At 38.6% G+C, this 23,432-nt stretch overlaps 2 protein-coding genes across 4 annotated transcripts in view; one reads left to right on the top strand and one right to left on the bottom strand.

Moving 5' to 3' along the window:
* The window catches only part of LOC140947398 (leucine--tRNA ligase, cytoplasmic-like), a 69,752-nt gene that overhangs the window by 43,290 nt on the left and 3,030 nt on the right, over nt 1–23,432 (top strand). The window contains exons 23-34 of the mRNA XM_073396485.1: nt 11,750–11,878; nt 12,650–12,701; nt 15,846–15,909; nt 16,218–16,330; nt 16,835–16,905; nt 17,532–17,694; nt 18,488–18,556; nt 19,020–19,160; nt 19,773–19,991; nt 20,607–20,711; nt 21,627–21,731; nt 22,537–22,734. Of these exons, the coding sequence (XP_073252586.1) occupies nt 11,750–11,878; nt 12,650–12,701; nt 15,846–15,909; nt 16,218–16,330; nt 16,835–16,905; nt 17,532–17,694; nt 18,488–18,556; nt 19,020–19,160; nt 19,773–19,991; nt 20,607–20,711; nt 21,627–21,731; nt 22,537–22,734 (1,429 nt within the window). The remainder of the gene's footprint in view (nt 1–11,749; nt 11,879–12,649; nt 12,702–15,845; nt 15,910–16,217; nt 16,331–16,834; nt 16,906–17,531; nt 17,695–18,487; nt 18,557–19,019; nt 19,161–19,772; nt 19,992–20,606; nt 20,712–21,626; nt 21,732–22,536; nt 22,735–23,432) is intronic.
* On the bottom strand, nt 3,113–6,829 carry LOC140948251 (histamine H2 receptor-like). 3 transcript variants are annotated; one of them, XM_073397476.1, is made up of 2 exons: nt 6,485–6,829; nt 3,113–4,754 (listed from the first exon to the last, which is right to left on the bottom strand). In XM_073397476.1, the coding sequence occupies exon 2, from the start codon at nt 4,515–4,517 to the stop codon at nt 3,441–3,443; it is 1,077 nt and encodes a 358-aa protein (XP_073253577.1). In that variant the 5' UTR covers nt 4,518–4,754; nt 6,485–6,829; the 3' UTR covers nt 3,113–3,440. The 3 variants fall into 3 exon arrangements, with proteins under 3 accessions (XP_073253577.1, XP_073253575.1, XP_073253576.1); XM_073397474.1 differs by lacking the exon at nt 6,485–6,829 and adding an exon at nt 4,849–5,701; XM_073397475.1 differs by lacking the exon at nt 6,485–6,829 and adding an exon at nt 5,359–5,701.

Here is a 23,432-nt window from a genome sequence, read left to right as displayed (position 1 = left end):
AGGAGGTTCTTTAGATCGGGAAGTTTGTTGTATCTGCGAAACTGAATTTATAATTTCTATTACTCCGTGACTTCCATATTACCCTGTAATGTTAAGTTTTTCAGTTTCTTGGTTTATTAAATGCTTGGATAATGTGTACGTGAGATTTGTCAAGGTCTGTATATTGTTCTCTTGGGTGTTATTAGATTAACAGATTACCACAAAGTGCCTGGAAACATGAATCATTTGGCTTGCTGTGTCTTACGAAAACACCAATCTCAATCTTAAAATTTTTGCCATCATTTTTTGCAGTTCTTATAAATGTTTGTAATTCATCATTTGTATTTTTTTTAATCTTATTCTTATTTAACTGTAGCGGGATATGTTCCCAGTTCTGTAACATCCTCTTTCAATGCCTGTGGTGGGACTACGTCATGACCAAAACAGCATATTCATTGCTTGGTTAGCGCCCTTATCATTAAGCACAACTTAGTTTGAAAACAGCGTGACCCTCTTCTGTCGTGGGAAGCATTTTGAGTGGATTGTCGTGTTATCGTGCTAAGATCAAGTCCAAGTTGAAACGAAAGCAATTGTTGGGAAGCCCTTGTGTCTTCCTTCCTCATCTCGTTTTGTTTTGTCAATTGACAATCGAGCTGTTTTACATAGTTTACAAGTTGGGCTGTGTTTTCGGAAATCCCCTTAGTTTATTTCAATGTTTCCTTTATGTTAGGAGACAATAGCGCTCTGGTAAGAGAAAGGCCAATGGATTTTATAACAGATTGAAGCAAGAAGGATTATATGAACAAAACAATGCGTTCAAAAACGCTTCAGTAGCGTCTCCGCATGAAAGATATACGTCCGAACCAATGAAAAGCAAAAACTACAAGGAAGTCGGATAGATGAGGTACTTACCAACAGGAAACAAGAAAATTGTATGGACAGTGAATGTTTCCATAACTACAATAAAATTTCATGTATTAACTCAAGTCTTCTCCGTACTCGTTTTATGATGTGAAAAAGTTTATGATGTTTGCTTAAGGATGTGAGTAGTATTGTTATGGAAATTTTTTTTTCTTCAAGGACTCTTACGGTTATTTTATGAAATTGCTTTTTGTGTTGTGTTGGGAAATAATGTTAAGATTAATTTACGCTTTAGCGTGGAAGTCGTGTGATGCACAATAAGTCGCTGACAACTATATGCATGGCCTTTTTTAAGTTAAGATTATCTCGTGCAAAAGGTTAATGAAAATCTGCGAGTACATCTATGTACCAAAAGGAAAAAACAGCTGTCTTTGAAAGAATAATATAGTAGATTTCTTGGCGGTTTTACAAATATTTATTGTTATACTCCTCGCCTTAATATCTCACACCTTTAGATTAAAATCTTCGTAATGAAATCGCAGTTTTTTTGAAAAAAAAAAAAAGGTTTACTGAAATTCCCCATGCCTAGTGAAAAATTAAATGTACTAGAATTTTGATAAGAGACTAAGAAGTTCCAAGAGAACTCTGCAAATGCTCTTCTTTAGTTTTCTTGTGCGTTTTTGTTCTTTGGAGAATAAATAAAAAGGCTTGGGGCTTGCCATTAGGATTTCTTTGTCCACGTCTCTTGCACAACGTTGCTCGGCCACACCATGCTGACACCTTAATTTCGGATTTGTGTCCTACCGGTGCGAGTAGACCAAAAACTTGTAATTTCTACAGACCGGTTTTTGCAGTGGCATTCTTGGAACTTTGACTCCTTCCAGTGGAAAGAAACTTAATCTTACTTTGGGTCTAACATCCAGGCAATTTAACGCTCTTACAAAATAATTTTGGTTGAATCATCGTTTTTGAATACTTGCAGAGATCTTATTGACGAATGCAAATGATAAGTTAACGAAAAAAAAAAACATTGTGAAATTGCTGTTTTATTGCAAATGAAGGTGTGTCCCTGCGGTGTGTACTCAGACCGGCAAACCGTGCCAAAGGCAATGAAATAGTCATCTCAAAGGGTGACTATGTTATTATTTAAAAAGAGCATCCAGTTACAAGGGAAGTGAAATTAATTTTGATTCGATACAAAACGGCTTGATAAGTGCCTTATAAAATCACCCTAATCATCAAATGAATGTTTTAGCTTTCAATGTCTTAGCAAAATTGCCTAGGGCTTTAAAAATACTATTTTACAATATGAAAAAGCCCTGTCCAGCTGCGCTTGTATTCAGTATTAAATGTCACATCGCGTGCGTGTTCGACTTTCGCGCTGTTTTATTCAGGCATCACGACTAATTTGTCGTTGAATATTCTCGTTAAATTTTCGTGGTTTAGTTTGTCCTGCTGTTTACCCATTGTTTTAACCCCAAAACTATACATCTTTTTTCAAAAGCTTTTTAAATAAAGTTGAAAATATCACTAGGTTTTTTTATTTTTCTGTTACATCTACATTTAAATTTTCTCCTTTTTTTCGCAAGAAAAGAAAACAAACAGGTTTTGAATAACGACGGAATTAAAAAAGTGTTCCCTTATCCTCACTTAGAATTTAATGTCAGTTTTTTTTTTTCAGAATACTTAGAAGTAGATTAAAGTTATTTGTAGGGTTTATACAAAACATTGCAACGAACAAACAACAACAACTCAATTAAAATACCGAGCTCTTCTAGCCGAGCACCAGTGCTCCACTAATCGGGTACGCGTACACAAAATAATTCAAATAAATAATTCTTACTCCAATTAATAAAAAGATATAATAATGGGAATATGAACATTGTATATCCTAAGTGGTATTAACGATTACACGTTTCACTAGCGTTACAACTATCACTGTCCACTTGGCACAAGTCTAGTAAATCTTTTTTTCTAATTTACTTCTGAAGCTCTGAAGATATGTCACTTCTCTCACTTAGGGATTTAATTATTTGCAAGAATGCTTCCCATATTTTACCTTAGAAATTCTTTTAATTCTGCATTTGTGAGATTATAGGACAATGACTTTCACAATTTGCACAGAATTTCTTGGATAACTGTTCTGCAAACAGCTCCAGAATTAGTTTTATTTGTTATTTTCCGCCAGCCTGATATTCTCACTACTCCCTTCATTTTCCTTTCATGTACAGGCTTTACGTACTCGAAACTTAAAACCTCATCACAGTGTCGCGGTAACTTTAATTTCTTTCTAGGTCTTTCGTCTAGTCCGATATTTTGTGGTCGACGTAGGAAAACTGGACTCAACGACAACTGACTATCCAGAAAGGAGTTTTGCCGGTTCTCTCACGGTAAAAGCTGTCAAAAAAAATGTCAGGGACTTGGCGCCCATATGAAAATGTGGGGGCGAACTTTCATCTGATGTAGTCGACTAAACTGTGAATCTCCAGATGAATAGGAACCAGCAGTGAAACTTAAATGGTCTCATAATTCCACTTTGATAAAAAAAGTCAAAAGAAAATAGTAAAATATTTACCAACGTAACTTCAAATGGCTTTCGCTTACTCTTGGTATAGTTTAAGTTCGGATCCATGAGTATCGGCGCTTGTTTTTTCTACAGTATATAAAGCCGTCATAGTCATGCTTGTTCGACTTTCAGTTCTTGATTTGTGTTTCTTACAAAGTGCGTGATTCAGAGCTTCCCTGAAATCCTTTTTTCCAAAGACGTATAACAGTGGGTTGGACAGAGATGTAAAGAAGCGAGTGTAGTGATAGAAGACATACGATGCCCAAGCAGGCAAGTCGGCTGCATGTGCTAGCTGCTCTTGGAGGCTCAAGATAAAATATGGAAGCCAGCATACAACGAACACGATCAACATCGCTAAAAAGATGATGGCTGTTTTGCGCTGAGCGCTATTTTGCGCAGGCGTCAACTCAGGATCTGAGGGACTGTGATATCTTCTTATCTGCCGCTCGTGGTACCGGACTGTTATAAAAATGTGCGCATAGGTGAAGACCATTACAAGGAGGGGAACCGCGAAAAATATAACAACAACTGTCAGGTCGTATGCTATCTGCGCTTTATTTACCTCATCTGTGTCATCTTCGTTCATGCGAGCATTTTGCCGCCATGATAGTTGAATAAGGGTCACAAATGTGGCCGAGATCCACGCCAGGGTTGTGAGCACAAAGAACACTTTTCGTGTCATGATGCAGTGGTATCTTATGGCGTGTCTTATAGCAATGTAGCGATCCACAGAGACAAGGACAATATGTAGAACTGTGGACACTGAGATAAATCGCCATATTAATACAGAAGGCGGACAAACGTTGTTGTCTCCGAAGATGGTACAAGTGATGGCGAGCGGAATGCCAACTAGACCTGCCAATAAGTCACTTACAGCTAGACTGACAAGAAACGAGTTAGTGACAGTTCTAAGAGAGCGGTTGCGAATAAACATTACAATGACCATTACGTTTAAGATGACGATGAAGCACGCCAGTACGACTGGAAATATGTCGAATTCCAAGCTGAATTCTTCCATGTCTATTTCGTCTCTCGAAAGTTCACCGCTTCCGAACGAGCCTTCATCGGCAGTGAAGTCTTGCTCTCCCATCAATTTTGTCCTGTTTCCCATGAGTACGATTTCAGTTGACGTGAAAAAAAAAGGTTGACTGACACCCAGTTTGCTGCCAGCTGATGTTGTTTGCGCTTTCTAAGATAAACGCCGATCCGATAGTGATAACATCTTTAAGAGCGTCTTGCAGCCCAAAGCATGAAGTCGCTAGAAGCTTTTCAATGCAAATTGTTCTTTTTTGAGTTCACCCGATGTTGTTTCCTGAAGAGATGACAGTGATGTCTCCCCGGTGTCTCGCTGTGAAGAGAAATCATTACAAACTAAATGAAAACAATTTTAAAAAATTCCGGGAAAAAGGTAACACAGAGTGAAAAATGTGTGTCTTTCTTACGCTACAGCTTGTTCGGTTACACGACTCGGATTTCTCTGTTGAGGCGTATGTTAAGCTGCAGTACTAGTAGCGTTATATATATGACTTCCTCAACAAGATTGAATTGGTCATTGCGTGTGTTATAGGCGTCTATCTGTAACTGATACGAAGTAGAGAGGTTTTTGTCATAATTATTGTCGGAAAAGAGCCCCTGGCTATTTTTTCTTGACAGGTTGATTGCTTCTTTGACATTGTCTCATCATGTTGGGTAGTAAAAGCCATAATGTGTTGAGTTCCAAATATCAACTTCTATTTCCTAACAGTTGTTTTTGGTGCTTTCGTGATCGAAATCGCGTACACAGCAAACAAATGCTCGTTTTCGCCACAAAAGGCTTCTTCAGTAATTTAATCCTAGTCTTCATGTGTTGTATTAAGTCGTAATTAGACTTGCATAAGTAAGGTGTATTACGAGTATGTCCCAGTTGGCCTTGGCTTTCGCTATTAACGATGAAGTAAGTACTTTTCACTTACTTTACGTCAAGTCCAATATACGATAACATTTTGTCCTTCTTTCGCCGCATTATCCTCCTCTTGTTTTAAGAGAAGTCAATTGCATTTGGCGTTGCATTTTATTCCCGTTAATTGGGTTTTAGCAGTTGACCTTCGCGCCGAAATTCCCTGAAGAGTATCCTATATAATGTACTGCATTCATTTCCTTTCCATGTTTTCTCCGATCATCTAATCTGCTTTAGTAGCTCATTTCTTGTTGATATGTCCACATTGGTTCACTAACCTTTTTAATGAATTAGTCTCTGTGGCCAAAGTGAAAGACGCGATGCTTCAGATTTCAGATACCATACTGAACAGATTTTAGCGGACGAAATAACGACACGCGCATTTCTCAAAAAGAATTGTAAAAAATAAGTATGAAATGTACATGCGCCAAAGAAAATCGATTACGCGGAAGATGTTATCAGTTAAATGTAGAATGATAAACAATAGATTTTACAGGTCGTAAATTCGCTTTGCTTCGATTAAAATTCAGTTTTGTCGGTAGAATTGTTTTCTGTCGTTAGCTCTTTAGTAGCAGCTGATAAGAACCTGTCGAGATAAGTACGGGCAAATGTGTTGCAAATTGAACATCCGTAAGCGCGCTCTTGAGCCTAAAGCTGTTTAATAAGCCAGTGGAAGTAGCAATTTAGAGCTGTCTTGCCGTGCCTTGCTGCGCGATCGTCATTTAAAAGCTTTTGAATTATCGTGAACTAATAGCTGTAATTATTAGGGATTTGGTTTTGTTTGAGAGGTTACTATATCAAATGGGTAGAATCTTGACGTAATTATTAAAACTATCCAGTCCAAAACGATTCATCATTGCAAAATAAACACTACATTTCGGGAAATGTCTTACGTTAATGTTAATAGTCGTGAGGTGGATTTCCACTGTCGCGTAATTTTAACGTGCGTAAGGGCGTAAAATTAACGTGCATAAATAAAATAGAGAAAATGTATGAAAGGTCGCGCGCAAACGTTTAAGTTTTGGCGCGGTCAGTTCAACTCTTACATTCACGCGAGACCTTTCATACATTAGTTCCTCTAAAAAAAATTACGCGACAGTGGTAATCCGTCCTTACTCATGAAAAAAAATCTAAATACTTACAGATGAGATAAGATCATGCATCTTTGCAGCACCAAAACACTATTTAGAAATGTACCACAAAGTTGTTCTGATCAACCAATGTTATTTGGAATTTTATCGACACACTAACCTTTTGTAGGTATTTTGGTTTGTAATCACTCGAATACATCAAAAAAGACATTTTGAAACAAAAGTAATTCATTTGTTATTTGAGACCCGTAGCGCAACAGTTTTCGGATTTGAACGTCAACTATTTTTAGGGATTACTGTGACAATATATTTCGAGATATGTACAAATGAACTTGTTGTTTTAACACAACTAACCTGCGTACCAGGCTCCTCTAAGTAATATGGGCGCAAGATTGGAAAAGATGAGCTATTCCTTTTCGTGTCGAACGCGTTCCGTTCCGTGCGGAAATTGTTAGTCATTATGTCGCTTAGTGTTGTGCTGCATTAAGAAATTGTTTCTTGTTAAAAAAAAACCCTCGTTAATACGGCCACCCCACCCCGTTAATACGGCCAAATTTTTTTGGCCCATTGGTAACCGTATTAACGGGGTTCCACTGTATTTTACGTTTTGTTTTACGCGGTTTTTTGTTTAGTTCTCTGTTGCCTTCATAATACATACACCATACAGCTATTGATAGGATACGAGCGAGCGATACGAACGAGCAGTTCCACGCTTGTGATTTGTCTGAAACAGGAGCCGATTACTGTAATCGGCTCCTGTCTGAAACAGCTGCTAGGCAGCGCCAGCAGTAGTGAAAGTGTACTGGTTGATCTCTAAGACTTCGTGTCACAAAAGAGAATTTTCTCTGCATTTAAGAGCAGTGACATATTGCAGATGGGTTGTTTTCTACGCACTGTGCATAGCACTTCGTTATTAAAAGTACAAATGCTAACTTTGTATCATATTTCAAAGCCTAGATTAAAACTAAAAAGAAACTGTCTCTCTCACCCGGTTTCCTGGTAAAGATATCTTGCGCGCATGTTCTGTTCAACATTTTGCATCGTGTTGTTAATTAGTGTGAAAGTCGAACGACAAACTTTATTTACCACCAGCATCCTCTTATACCAAAAATTGAATTGAAATTACAAAGTTTTAAAAATGGCTTGTTGTTAGAGAATAAGTTAAGCAGAAAGTGAGCTGTGATGAGACGGTAAATGTAGAGAAAAAGTCTATAAAATTTTTTTCGTTGTTGTTATTGTTGTTTCATCATGTATTTTCCATTGGTATTAAGTATATAAACTGGTGCGATTTTTTTTAAAAATTTCATTATCCGTTTTCGTCGCCTCATAATGCTATCCATCTTTTCACATTGTAAACCGTTATATTATTATTCCAGCACCTCGTAAAGGGCAAAAAACGCTCTTGCAAATATACTATAAACTGAACAGCCTGGTTAATTTTAATAATTTCTCAGTCTTTCACGAGGTTCGTTATATGGTGTGGGTCGTTATATAATTATCACAAAGTTCGTTATATTCGGGACCATATTGTTATCACTAAATTCGTTATTTCTCGGGAGGTTCGTTATATTGGAAGGTTCGTTCGTTATCGGGAGCTTGTTATATTATGATCACAAGATTTCTTATTTCTTGTAGGTTCATTATTTCTTGTAGGTTCATTATTTCGGGAGTTTCGTTATAGCGGACGGTTCGCGGTTCGTTATCGGGAGGTTCGTTATTATTATAACGAGATACGTTTTTTATAGGTTCGTTGCCTCGTTCGTTACATCAGGAGGTTGGCTTTACCGGGGGATTCCGCGTTATATCGAAAGGTTCGCTTATGTTGTATATTCTTGGCTCGTTAATTCAGGAGGTTCTTTAGATCGGGAAGTTTGTTGTATCTGCGAAACTGAATTTATAATTTCTATTACTCCGTGACTTCCATATTACCCTGTAATGTTAAGTTTTTCAGTTTCTTGGTTTATTAAATGCTTGGATAATGTGTACGTGAGATTTGTCAAGGTCTGTATATTGTTCTCTTGGGTGTTATTAGATTAACAGATTACCACAAAGTGCCTGGAAACATGAATCATTTGGCTTGCTGTGTCTTACGAAAACACCAATCTCAATCTTAAAATTTTTGCCATCATTTTTTGCAGTTCTTATAAATGTTTGTAATTCATCATTTGTATTTTTTTTAATCTTATTCTTATTTAACTGTAGCGGGATATGTTCCCAGTTCTGTAACATCCTCTTTCAATGCCTGTGGTGGGACTACGTCATGACCAAAACAGCATATTCATTGCTTGGTTAGCGCCCTTATCATTAAGCACAACTTAGTTTGAAAACAGCGTGACCCTCTTCTGTCGTGGGAAGCATTTTGAGTGGATTGTCGTGTTATCGTGCTAAGATCAAGTCCAAGTTGAAACGAAAGCAATTGTTGGGAAGCCCTTGTGTCTTCCTTCCTCATCTCGTTTTGTTTTGTCAATTGACAATCGAGCTGTTTTACATAGTTTACAAGTTGGGCTGTGTTTTCGGAAATCCCCTTAGTTTATTTCAATGTTTCCTTTATGTTAGGAGACAATAGCGCTCTGGTAAGAGAAAGGCCAATGGATTTTATAACAGATTGAAGCAAGAAGGATTATATGAACAAAACAATGCGTTCAAAAACGCTTCAGTAGCGTCTCCGCATGAAAGATATACATCCGAACCAATGAAAAGCAAAAACTACAGGGAAGTCGGATAGATGAGGTACTTACCAACAGGAAACAAGAAAATTGTATGGACAGTGAATGTTTCCATAACTACAATAAAATTTCATGTATTAACTCAAGTCTTCTCCGTACTCGTTTTATGATGTGAAAAAGTTTATCAGGGGCACCCAACGAGGATATAGTTCAAAACCACTTAACATAGCATTGTTGAACGTATTTTAGTATTCAAACGGTACATATAGGCATATTTTTATCCCCTAAAAACTTTTCATCTGTTCGGATTTCCTAGCTGAAAGTCTAGTGATCCGAAAATTATAGGGATAAAAACTTACCTTCTCGAAAATTTCAGTCAGGAAAAGGCTCCCGAAAATTCTAGGTGGCCTTTTTTAGGGTCAAAATCCGTTGAAAATAGGTAATTATACCATTTTGTAGATCTTCGAAAATCCTAGGAGAGGCAGGCAAGCAAGAAATTTTACAACAAATGCTCCGAAAATTCTAGATCTCAAATCGTCTTCCGAGCAGATATTTTCCCGAAAATTGCCGTTGGGTGCCCCTGGTTTATGATATTTGCTTAAGGATGTGAGTAGTATTGTTATGGAAATTTTTTTTTCTTCAAGGACTCTTACGGTTATTTTATGAAATTGCTTTTTGTGTTGTGTTGGGAAATAATGTTAAGATTAATTTACGCTTTAGCGTGGAAGTCGTGTGATGCACAATAAGTCGCTGACAACTATATGCATGGCCTTTTTTAAGTTTAGATTATCTCGTGCAAAAGGTTAATGAAAATCTGCGAGTACATCTATGTACCAAAAGGAAAAAACAGCTGTCTTTGAAAGAATAATATAGTAGATTTCTTGGCGGTTTTACAAATATTTATTGTTATACTCCTCGCCTTAATATCTCACACCTTTAGATTAAAATCTTCGTAATGAAATCGCAGTTTTTTTGAAAAAAAAAAAAAGGTTTACTGAAATTCCCCATGCCTAGTGAAAAATTAAATGTACTAGAATTTTGATAAGAGACTAAGAAGTTCCAAGAGAACTCTGCAAATGCTCTTCTTTAGTTTTCTTGTGCGTTTTTGTTCTTTGGAGAATAAATAAAAAGGCTTGGGGCTTGCCATTAGGATTTCTTTGTCCACGTCTCTTGCACAACGTTGCTCGGCCACACCATGCTGACACCTTAATTTCGGATTTGTGTCCTACCGGTGCGAGTAGACCAAAAACTTGTAATTTCTACAGACCGGTTTTTGCAGTGGCATTCTTGGAACTTTGACTCCTTCCAGTGGAAAGAAACTTAATCTTACTTTGGGTCTAACATCCAGGCAATTTAACGCTCTTACAAAATAATTTTGGTTGAATCATCGTTTTTGAATACTTGCAGAGATCTTATTGACGAATGCAAATGATAAGTTAACGAAAAAAAAAAACATTGTGAAATTGCTGTTTTATTGCAAATGAAGGTGTGTCCCTGCTCACTGTTCGTTGATACATCATATTAGTTTAACGAAAAAATGCCTCTTTTAACGTCGATAAAGTGTATGCTTTAAGGTCATGGTTGCCCTTTCGTTTCATAAGAATTAACATCAGATTAAAATTGCTGTATTAGAAAAGCCGAGTATGATTTTAGTTTTGTAATTGAATTTTAAGGCGACACGAAAAGTCTGTATGGCGTATTTTTAAGTGTTTCAAGTTCTGTCAGTTTTATCGCAGTGTTATCGAAACATCGCAAACTTCCTATTTCTAACAAATGTTGACATCCGATGCTAAGTTTCACTTTATAACTTCTTAGGCCTGTTTCAAACGTCGTGCTACTGCCGTGCTAAGCTGGCTTGACTGTAGCTCGACTGCAGCACGACACTAGCACGACTTAGTTGCAGACGTCGAATTCAATTCAGTCGAATACAAAGGCTCTTGCCGAAAACAAAACAAACCAAAAAAAAGAACGATTTCGCAAACTTTTAAATGTATTCTAATGTATTCATAATTTATGAATTGAGTTCAGCACGGCAGTAGCGCGGCGTTTGAAACCAAGTCGAGCTACTGCCGTTCTAAAGTCGAATTTAATTCGGTCAGTTTAGTTCGGCACGGCAGTAGCACCACTTTTGAAACGGGCCTTAGTTTCAGACGTGGAATTTATTTCAGTCGAATAGAATGGAACTTGCAGCCTTTGTCGACTTACCCGCACCAAACTGTCACTTTTCTGTTTGTTTTTTGTTTTTCTGTTTTTTTTTTAAGCTTAGCAGCTGAGACGATCTGGTCTGAAAATGGTGATCACTGTCCCCGTTACGCGTCTTTTTCCTCGCCTGCAGTATGTCTGTTTATGTTGATTGTGTACACTGAGGCTCGTTTATTAAAATCGTAAAAAAGGCCGGATTGATTTTTGCGTGCAGAAGTCTTCAATAACGCTTAAGAGTTTGGAATGAATTGTTGGCAAAGCAGAGAACTCTCATTAATTTTCATTGCGTTATTTTTTGTCCTTATTTGACGAACCTTTTAGGAGCAGGCTCAGTTAGAAATGGTTAAGGTCAGGGTGAAATTTCCGAAAGCTACATTGTACACCTGTTGTTGTTGTTCATTTTGTATGCTTTTGCTCTGATCATATTGATCATGCTTTTTTTCTCTAGCAAATTACGACAAGAGTTCCAGTATTGGTACCCAGTTGACCTGCGTGTATCTGGGAAAGACCTGGTACCCAATCACTTGACCTACTTCCTCTACAATCACTGTGCTGTCTGGCCAAATGAGAAAGACAAGTGAGTCTTAAATACAAATGAATCAGCTAACTTCTGTTTGCAAACGCGCACGTACTTCCGGCTGTCGCTCCTCCATGCCGAAAAGTATTGAGAGGAAGGACAGCCAATGCCTCCGTAGGGTAACAAAAGTCTTTTTCTTTTAGGAAAAAAACGTTTAGCCTCCATTTATCAAATGCGGCTTTGTCTTCGCAGTTCGAAGAATTAAGTGAGAATTATGAAATTAAGTTCGGCATTAAATTGCTGGAGATGAGCGGATTTTACTCGACGAAAACAAGCGTTCATTCAAACTTATGTTTAGTACTCTTGAGTCGTCTAGTTGAAGTTTTCTTGTTTCTTCCGATCTTCGGCAGCCATTTTATCGACATAGCTGGGCAACAACAAATCAAAAAACATGACTTGAATACCTGCGGTGCAGTTAGCGTGCGGAAAGTTATGGTCTTTTATATTTTCCAGTTTAAGATTAGTTGAGAGGAACCCACTAAAATATATAAGTAGGACGCAAAATACGGCATAGTGGCCGGTGAAGTTCGTACGATGAAACACTGAAGCTGTTTAGAAGCGTCTTTGACGTTGAAGTCGTCGGGAATTAAAACGGGTGCCACATATGTAACTTTTTCATTCATTCGATGTAACTTTTTCATTCATTCGTCTGTTGTTTGACGAATTTAGGAGTGTTTATTTAAAATTACTTGTTTCAACAAGCATTATTCATCGTTGACTTCATCATATATTTCATAAACACAAGACATTTCTCCTTTTTATCACCCAAAGGTGGCCACGAGGTGTGAGAGCTAATGGACACTTACTGCTTAACTCTGAAAAGGTAACCATGGCAACATAATTTTACGAGCTTAGGCCCGGTTCGGACGCCGAACTTTTCATGAGCCGAACGTAATACATTGAATTAAGTACATGAAAAGTTGGGCGTTTGAATCCGTTAGGAACGCCTGAAACAATTTGGAGCGGCACAGCCGTTCTTCCCACCTAGCCCGGCCGAGAATTTGCACATTGGATCCACTTTGGAACAGCTTGGATTCAGACGCCGAACTTTTCCTAATGCATAAATTATTATGACGCATTTTGTAAGCAGTTTGACGAAATGAGCATTTTTCTCCTTAATTAAGTTATACGGCGTCTGAATCAATTCAGCCTGTCTAAATAATTTGGTTCGACCTTAATTCGAATTAGGTTCAGTTCATGAAAAGTTCGGCGTTTGAACCGGGCCTTAGATCGCGCACTTTAGGATCAAAACGTTTTCGGTTTGTGGAGTTTAGTTGTTTTTGTATCATATTGTGGGAATTATTACACTGTCACGTTTGTGGTCGATACTCGTTTTCTGCCCTTGATTCATTGAGCCTTCTTTGGAAAAAAAAGTACATTCTAGGAGTTCCAATTTGAAAGTAAGTGCTGTTTACATGGAGGTGGGGAACCCCAGTTAGGTGGGGTAAGCCGCCTGTCCATATAAGACCATATAATCTCTTATTTTAATTTGATCACGTTTACATGATAGGTGGGGTAACCATGTGAGAGATTGTATGGACAGGAGGGTTACCCCACCCGAGTGGGTTACCTCACCTACCTGGGGTCCCCCACCTCCATGCAAACAGGCCCTTAAAGGTTTAAAAACAATTGGACCCGACGGTAGCCTGCGTAGCAGGCGCTTGCCAAAGCGACAGTCAAATAATTTTACAGTTGAATGGTTAGCCAAGGATTAGCTTCAAAGAGCGATACACATGTTGAATCCATATGGTTCCAGTCTTGTCTTTCGCCTCAAAGGACCAATGTTACTCGTGGTCAAATTATCACCTGAATCATTTACCTCAACGGGGCAGAGATTTTGACACAACGATCAAATTTAACGCCTCAACGGGCGAAGAATACTTTGATGATTGGATTATTAATTGCATGTGGTTACAAGTCGCTTTAGACGCAAAGCTGGTTTGCGTTTGCTTCGCACCTTTTCTCTCTTTTCTCCCGAGACCAGCAAGCTAGAGTGGGCAGTTTGCTCCGAACAGAAGAATTTTTGCCTGGCACATCACTTCTACTGAGTGCACAGAGAAAAAACTATCTCCATGAAGGAGGATTTGCTCGATATCTTCGCACCTCAACTTGTTCGCGAATCGGCAAATGGAGCAGCCAAACACATCATGACACATCTCATCTTCCTAAAACGCTCTGGATCGAGACCTTGATGAATACTTCCACAAGCAAATAAAGACATCTAAAAAATAAAAAAAGCAATCACTAAACGCTCACCTCATTTATAATCTGCTTGCACTCTGGAAATTTACTCGAAATCTCTCGATCTCCTCCACGTGCGTTTTACGTGATGTCATCGCACTGGAGTGAATACCCCGGATAATAAGAAAAGCAATCCACTCACTGCGCATGTATCTGATCTTACATCCGACAAATTTTGGCTTTTTCCCGCTATTGTAGAGAATAGTGTGTTGGGTCGCATAAGTCTCGCCAGCAATTTATTCTTCTGACACCCAAATAGTTTACATGGTACTACAGTACTATTAGTATAGGTAATAGCATGATTAGTAGTGATATTTGGCGTAAATACCACGAGTGATATTTCAAAATTGTTATACGTGGCGAGTGAAATTTGAGACAATTTTGAAATATCACGAGTGTTATTTATGCCAAATATCACGTACAAATCATGCTATTATTTGTTTATACTACTACCCGCAAGAGGTTTGTAATCTTCACATGTAGGTATTTCAAATTAAGCTGAAATACCACTGCTCTAAGCCAATCAAATTACAGAAATTTCTCATGTAGTAGAATAACTTGTGGTACACTCTTTTTTTTTTATAAGAATATATTTTATAAGAATATCGAGGCTGAAATTTGCGAAATTTTAAGAATAGTTTAAGAATAAAGCCGAGGCTGAGTGAGATTTTGAAAAGGATAGATATAATTTTGGGTGTTGAAACATCTGTAAATAGAATACAATTTTATGTTTTTAACTTAACCGTATAAAATTATTCCTTTCTCTAAACGGCGAAACTAGCCAACAAAACGAAAAAAACCTGCACTAGCTATAGCAAAATGTTCAACGTTAATAACCTGATAACAGTTCGATGAACGGTACATGTAATACATATGTACAGTATTCAGCACAGATCTAGATACCAAACACTTGTAATTGATACCCCAGTTAATTCTAAAATGGAAATGTCATAAGCTATAATGTAAGAATAATACAAAAATATTTTCAGCCTAAAATCGGCAGAAAAATAGGAATATTCAGCCTGGGCCGGAAAAACAATATTCTTATAAAAAAAAAAGAGTGTAATCAAGGTTCGCACTGTCTTGAAAAGTCCTTAAATTTCTAATGAAAAGTCCTCAAATTATTTCGGCTCCACTACGCAGTACAACATGAATAGAAAAACCATTAGGTTTATTTTGGCTGTTTCGGCCGAGCACCGCAGAAATAACAATACATTATACCCATACTGCACTTCAACTGCCCCAGTCCGCACTGCTCTCGTGCCGGAGAAATATTTCATTTCCGGATAATTCGTATCCACTGAAACGCCGGAAATTCCTTTTCTTCGACTTTTAATGAAGGGGCCTGGAAAGTGTTTTTCAATGCTTTTTGGTTGCCCTAGCCGAATATAAATCATAGCTCAGACAAGTTAAAGGTGATTTACATCAAGTTAATACAAGTGAACTGAAAAATGTTGGTGGAGCAAATAGTTCAAGCCTTAAATTCCCGTTAGAATGGACTGGGAATGTGCATACATTTTTGTACAATCTGTGACACTACATTCCTGGTAGGTGGTCGGTGAAAAGTCCTTAAAAAATGATTGCAATTTTTTTTTTATGAACAGTGGTAACGCATTTATGTAAAACGCGTGAGTTTGTGTGATGAACTGTGGGGGGAAGCACAAGAGTGGTCTTGTGGAGAATGCATTTTCAGTTGCTGAGTATAAGGTTTGTTCTGTTATTTTAGATGTCGAAATCGACGGGGAATTTCCTCACCCTCCGACAAGCAATTGACAAGTTCTCCGCTGATGGTAAGTTAATAGTTCTTGAAAGAATGAGCACTTTTAAGTGATTTTTAAGCGATTCTCTGGCCAGTCACAAGCAAGAAAAGACAATGCAGCGAACCAATCAAGAAGAGAATGAAGCCGTTTTGAAGCGAGGAAAAACGGGTGCAGTGAGCAAGAAACCTCTGCTTGTTTATTAGTGGGAAGTTTAGGCCATCAGTAATTGTTTTTAACAAGGTCCAGCAGCATTTTCTTGCTAGTTTTCACAGTGAATTTGTGGAATGTTAGTCAGAAGTTATTGTTTTTGTAATTTCTTTTTTTTTTGGTTCTGTTAGGTATGCGTTTAGCCCTAGCCGATGCTGGTGACACCATGGAAGACGCCAACTTTGTTGAAAAGATGGCTGATGCTGGAATTCTGCGTCTTTTCACCTTCCTTGAGTGGACAAAGGTTAGAATTATAAAGGCCCTCGGTTGAATACACTATTTTTCGTTTTCACTCAGGGGGTTTTTACTTCAGCATTGCGACTTTGCGAAGGGACCTTCGGATTTAGAACTTGTAGCACCAAATGATCAGGTACCACAGTTACCGTTCGCGTCATTATCAATGTCCCCTTATCGTAATCGTCATCATCATCATAATCAGGTCCAGTCTTTTTCGGGAATGCTTGGCGACAACCTTTCAGGAGGATCTAAGTCGCCTGCTCGCGTTCATTTTAAATGGCCTTTCCTGTAGATAGGATGATCGACCCGATAAATTTTAACCAAGCTTCGTGTCCCCAATTAGTAGAGGGGTATTACCCTAGGCTAGCTAGTTTGACACTTTGATAAAGTTTTTGATTGATTGATTGATTGATTGATCGTTCACGTTTCACGTTTACTGCGCGACGCAACGCATTCACTTTCGTTATCTTTTACATTTGACCTAACTTGTACCACTTTTGTCAAAAACAAGGAGATGCTTTCTTCCAAAGACACTCTTCGCACTGGAACAACAGACTGTTTTGATGATCGTGTGTTTGAAAGGTGCGTAAGGAAGCATGTCGTCATAGCTGAGTATCTCTTTTCTATATTACTATGTAAGGCGATTGGAAAGGACAACACATTTAATACAATAAAATCGCCGGTCATTTTGAATCTTTATTCAAAGAGGGTAGGTGGCAAAATGTTGTTGTTGCTGGAAATCTATGTATCTATAAGTCACAACTGTTCATCAGTAGGATGCCTAAAATGTGTGCAATTCCAAAATTAGTTTCGGCTCCATTAAATCCTATAGTAATTGTTAACCACTTCCAGTCCTCGGGAACCTCACTTAACTGAGTTTGTTAGCTTTTTTTTTCATTACTGTCTATTTATTTTCCCGGGTTATCTGAGCTGAGCTTATTTTGTACCAGAAAACGACAGTGTTTATCCTAAAGTACCGTAGAACCATAGGAAACCTTCACCGGAGATTTTTCTCTTCCTTGTTGAGGGCCCAAACCATTTTCATACTAGGACAAACGATCAAGTGGATATTAATGTTACAGTTCATTGAACAGTTCTTTCTGTTTGTTGTAGAGTGCTTCAGGGTGATTTAACTCCTTTTAAGCTATTGATCTTAGTGTCTTTATTGTCTGTTTAAAGACTTGAGCCTTTCTGTGTTATCTCTGCAGTTCCATTAACAAAGCAATCGAAGAGACAGACAGCAACTATAAGAGCATGATGTACCGAGAGGCGCTAAAGACAGGCTTCTACGAACTACAGGCCGCCAGGGACCGATACAGGGAGGGCTGTATGTCGGGCATGCATAAGGAGCTTGTCTTTAGATTCATTGAGGTAAGGTCCCCTGCAGTCTTGTGAGAAATTATCAATCTTGCACTTGTCTCAGCCACTCACATTCAACGAGGGAGACCGTATTTCCTAAATACTCTCGGGAAATTGGAGGTACACTTCGAATACTTTTCGTGTTGAAATAACATTCAGGAATTGCTGTCGAGGCCAAAAGTTTGTGGACTTGGCATAGGTTGCTCAAGAGTACTCCAGTGACTGAGGGGAAGTTGTAAAGAGTCCTTCAGTAAATGGCTTCGACATCTGATTTCGCACGTTGTCTTGTGTTGATTTCCTAACCTGTTTTCTCCCTAAATTTCGGTAAAAGAACGTTTGTAGGCGCATGCATACCTTTTTTTTTTTCTACGAGGACGACCAGGTGCATGCTTTCATTGGTATATTAGCGCAGCGTCATACCTAGGTATACGTTGTTTCGACAAATAGTCGAAGACGTTTTAACAGAATTGGGCTCCCTATTCCTTTTTGAGGACTGTATCTAGCAGTAACTCTAAAGTTTTTCCTTGTTCCCTTCTGGTTGATCTCGCCGGATTGGTTGCATATAATAATCGCATTTCAGCCTGTCACCTGAAGAGCTCTGAAGGGATGATACACACCTGATAGAAAGCGGGAAGTTTGGTAGGACCCTAGTCATTGTATTATCAGGAACCAACCTCGGGCAAAACCTTGATAGATGCAATACTAACAAGGGCTTAATATTTATCGTCCATGATCACAGCGATCCATCATGATGTTTAGTTTATTCCCTTCCAATGCAATGAGATCCTTGTTATTGTAATTTTAGGTACAAACTCTGTTGCTTTGCCCAATCTGTCCTCACCTCGCTGAACACCTTTGGGAGCTTATCGGAAAGGTACGTCATATAATTTGTCTTCTTGTATACTTCCTAGGAATCCTTTGAACTGACAGTTGGAACCAGTGATTTCTTTTTGTTAAAAACAGTTGGTGGACATGAGCAAACAGATATGGACGTAAAACAGATTGTACGCTACTTGAATAGGAAACGCAGTAACACTTCACTAGCCTGTTCCAGGCGTTCAGATAGTGTTCAGCGGGCGAAAAATTGAGGACACAAAAAACAAGGGGAGACCCAGTACCTCTCTCTTTTTCCCCTCGTTTTGCCCGTGTACGATTTAACTCGCTCCCCACAATCTGAACGCCTGGAACAGGCTAACACTTCACGGACTATTAAGTAAGAAAATGTGAATTTTTAAATGGTGTTCTTCGCATGGCTTACTGAAGGAGGTATAGGGAAGATTCCAAGAGTTGCAGCTCAGATGACAAACGCTTTTAACGTACGTTGCTGTTTGTTTTAGAGCGGAAGTATCATGGACGCGTCGTGGCCGGTAGCAGGCAAGATTGATCAGCCGTTATTGAAGTCAGCTGATTACTTGGCCGCTCGTGCGCACGATTTTCGTGTTAGAATCAAAGCTATGATGAACCCCAAAGGAAAGAAGGTAAACACTGTCAATTATACAGTCATACCACCAATCAAAGCTCTAATAAACCCTTACTGGCGACCCCTCAAGGAAGGTCACGCAACGCTAACACGTGACAAGAGTGAGCATTGTAAACTATCAACCTGGTTCCCAGGGTTCTCTCCGACCCGTCACTCCCCAGGGATGGGTAGGTGAGAACCCTGGGAACGAAGTTGGTGAACTATTTTTCAGGAAGTTTTTTGATTCATTAATGTCGTCAAGAAGGTTCAGCTGTCAGTCGAACTGAAAATCCACTGGTACTGGTTATGCTCTGTACTGTGATCTGCTTTTTGGACGTGGATCCTCTGATCAGATTTCAAACTAGCAGAGCTCCGATTTCTCTTCGCGCGCGCGTGAACAAGAGGCATGAAGTGGTCTTTCTGCAATACCAAGTGGTCTTTTTCCAGTCATCAACAAAACCGCACGCAACTCGCAAATGACATGCACCTTTTCTAAGACATTGTCTGGTCAATTTTGATTCATATTCAGGCTAAATTTTCCCCAGAGAAAAGACAACAATAAAGTCACATTGTGGTGGTGAATTTCTGTCATGAGTTTTGATGCAGTTTTTTATTGCGAATTTTCCTTCAGAAAGATGCATCCCCACCTGCCAAACCAACCCACGGAATCATCTATGTTGCCAGTTCGTATCCCCCGTGGCAGCACGCTACACTAAATACTCTCAAAGATATGTACAATCAATTAGGTGGGAACTTCCCGGATAACAGGGACATCATGAACCGGATGAAAGAAATACCTGAAGTCAAAAGTGCCATGAAGAAGCTCATGCCATTTGTACAGCACGTCAAGGTACGGTGATTGCGGCGAAAATAAATGCTTGCTATATTTTAATACATAAATTGACAATAACTACGGTTTCTCTCTGTATTTTCCCGTTAAAATTTGCAAAATAATACCCCACCCCCACCTTCATAAAGAACTTCAAAAGAACGCTTGAAAAAAGCTTTGAGCTGAAATGTCAAGTTGAACGTTATCTTACCTTGGTTAGCAGTATTTTAACACAGTCGATTTCATCTTTTGAGTAATTCGAATCCCCTTTTATGGCAAACAGCAAACCGTTCGTCAATTTGTACCATGTGACCAAGTTTCCCCTTAACCTGTCGTTTACTGTTAATTATATCTACCAAAAAAATTAATAGTTTCATGCCAGTTTCATCCATAAGAATTGTTTATTTTCTATTTTTGAGACATCGTTAACTCGAACTCGTCAGCTGTATTCCTGCGTGTTGAGACTAATGGGTCTTCCTCCTGGTTTAGCAAGTTTCATTTAAAACGTTCTTCGTTTATTATATGCATTTGCTTTATACTTCGGGTTATGTTGTGTCATCCGGCTGAATTCATTTTCTCCACAGTGTTGGTGAGGCAAGTTGATATGATGTTGCTATATGATTTTATTTTTGTCAGGAATGTGTGGAGCTTGATGGTCCATCAGCCCTGGAGACTACTCTACCCTTTGATGAAAGACAAGTGCTGGAAGAAAACAGGGCTTACCTTTGCAAAGCTTTAGAAGTATGTGTTGAGTTGGTTAAGGGATCATTCTGGTTGAATCAGTTCTGTTTTTGGTGTTTTTCCATAATTTACAACGTAACGCTTCCCCCACCCCAAAATATTCTTTATTTAAAGGAGCTGTGTCACGAAATTCAGCCAAATTAGAAAATTACAAAATACCCGTTAAATTAAGAGAAAGACAAAAATAACCGCTTAAAACTTTAAAGGAAGTTTGAAATAACATAACAGAAACAACAGATGCCACGGACTGGCAAAACTGAAGAAGATTGAAACGGATTGAAATTAGGGTTTTTGAAAACTGTTCAGCCTAACAGTTTTTCAAAGTTGATCCCTGCTGCTTGCAACTTCAAAAATAATGCTCAGGAGACATGTTTGTTTGTCTCGGATCTCTGATTTTGTCATTTACATGTATTACTAATTTCTTTGCTTACTTTAAGTTCCATAGTGAGTGTGGGCGAGTAATTGGCAAAATTAAACAAAATGAACTGGACTGCCGTGACACAGCCCGCTTAAACCTTTCTTTTATCAACAAAGAATTCTCAAAAATTGATTGTGCCAAGAACTTAACCTAATGGAAGCATTTTCATATCGAATGAATTCTGGACAAGGAAGCTTCTCTAATATATCTGCAGAAGCAAGGCATTTGACCGTAATATCCTCTTAAGTAAAAATTGTGGCACTGTCTATTAAGTTGTACATGGTGACATGGTGTTTGTAACTTTGTTGTCTGTGGATGAAATCTTTCAATGCGATCTTGGAATCGAAAGATATCGGGCATTACTTACTGTGGTGCTGTTTAAAATGCTATGCCAGGTGGTTTTTACTTTTTAGTCTGGATGAGTCCTGCATTGTGATTCAGGTGACAGCTATTGGGTAATTACATTTCCCAATACAGAACAATGTTTTGTATTTCAGTTGGTAAATGTGACTATCAAATCCTCGAGCGAAGCAGACAAGCGAACTCAAGAGGATTGTGCCCCTGGAAAACCGTTTTCTGTGTTCACAGTCGAAGATAACCAGGTTTGTTTACTCTGCGTACATTTTTTAACAGGGGCGATAGTCCCAGTTTAAATGGCAGTACGAACTTATTGGTACCATTTTAAAAACCGTTCCTTACTTTACGAAACATTTGTGAAGAAACTAGTTGTCTTAGGCGCCCTCGGACTTGGATACCGGCCCAGATTTATGATTCATTTTGGAATCAGTAAAAAAGAACGAAATAATGTAATAAGTTGCCGCCAATTGATAAGTACAAACCGTGTAACAGGGTCACGTGATGACTGATAACCTTAGCTGTAACGTTGTAACGTAGCTTATTATTGTTTTACCAAACTGCGCTTGACAAAAAACTCGATAACACATTGCATTGCATGACATTGAATAGGAATATAAGGACTTGAATGGATACTTCACATGCTGTCGGGTTGCCGATAAGAAAAAGCGTGGGACATCATCTTTGGCGTCTTAAGTTCTCGGGTAAAATTTTGTTCAACTCCTGTCTCTTTATTCTCGTTGTAATTTGGATTATGCGCTTTTTTGACTGTTAAAACTGTGAAGAAATGGTAAAATGATCAACGCATTCCACAAGAAGTTGCGATACTAATCGTGCCCGACAATGCTTTGTAAAGAACTCAAAAAGGAAAACTTGACCTCACTTCCCGCAACTGTTTTTTTCAACCTGTCGAGCAATGATTTTTCTGCACCAAGGTAAGTTTGATACACGAGACAACGTCTAGTGCATTTTGTTGGGAAAAATGGAAGTTACGCGAATCATTGTACAGTTTAAGATCGATGTAGGGTAATTTTAAAACATCTTTTTCCGTAGGTAAATGGTGTCATGACCCATGACAAGTCTCCCCTTCCCTCTGAAAAACAGCCCGTCACCACCCCTGTTTGTCGGTTTGTAAATGTCAAGCTCTGCGGAGTGGACCCAGCCCAAGGCGCCAAGGGCTATGAAGCCACGGTACTGTTGGAGAACCCAAAGGGAAAGCAACTGCTTAACCTAGAACAGTTAACACTAGAGGTTAGTTTATTGTTTTGTCGAGGTTCATAGTAACTTTTGAGTTGAGAGACATCGCAGGTGGCGACTTATTTTTTATGGAATCTTATATTCTGTTTTAAGCTTCCCTCAGATTATTAGTATTTAGTATTTCACTGATATTGTAATCTGGAACTTGATTTAAGTTTAAACTGTAAAGTGTTGTCAAGGTTCATAGTAACTTTTGAGTTGACGGACAGGCAATGAAAGCCTACGGGGTGTTTTTTTGGTCTGGATTAGAGTTATTTTAATAACGGTCCATTTAGTCTGGAATGGAGTATGGAAATCCGCATAACAAGAGATTCCTGCCATGTTTCATTTTGTCTGTTAATAGAGACCTTGATTCCGGAGAATTGTCTCATTTAACATAGCCCGCGAACGCTCGCGCTACCCGAAAAGTAACGTCTACGACGTCCCTGAGCCGCAAAACGATTCTCTGTGACGTAGGAAATTATAAGCCAATCACAGCTTAGCTCTTACTTAGCTCTTACGGAAATACGTCTACGTTCGCAGGCTGTATTATTTGTTTTAGAGAAAATAATGACAAACGCATTTTCACTCGCACGGAACACAGTTTGTTATTCCCTAAAAAGAAATAGAAATTACTCTTGGAAATCATGCATTGTGCTTGTAGTTGACTATTAAAATAATATGCAGGGCTCTCTGATTAAGGCCGTTGGCCA

The sequence above is a fragment of the Porites lutea genome, chromosome 9, assembly GCF_958299795.1.
Source record: "Porites lutea chromosome 9, jaPorLute2.1, whole genome shotgun sequence".
NCBI lineage: Eukaryota > Metazoa > Cnidaria > Anthozoa > Scleractinia > Poritidae > Porites > Porites lutea.
Note: the sequence above shows the minus strand (reverse complement) of the source record. Positions and strands in the feature narration are given on the sequence as shown.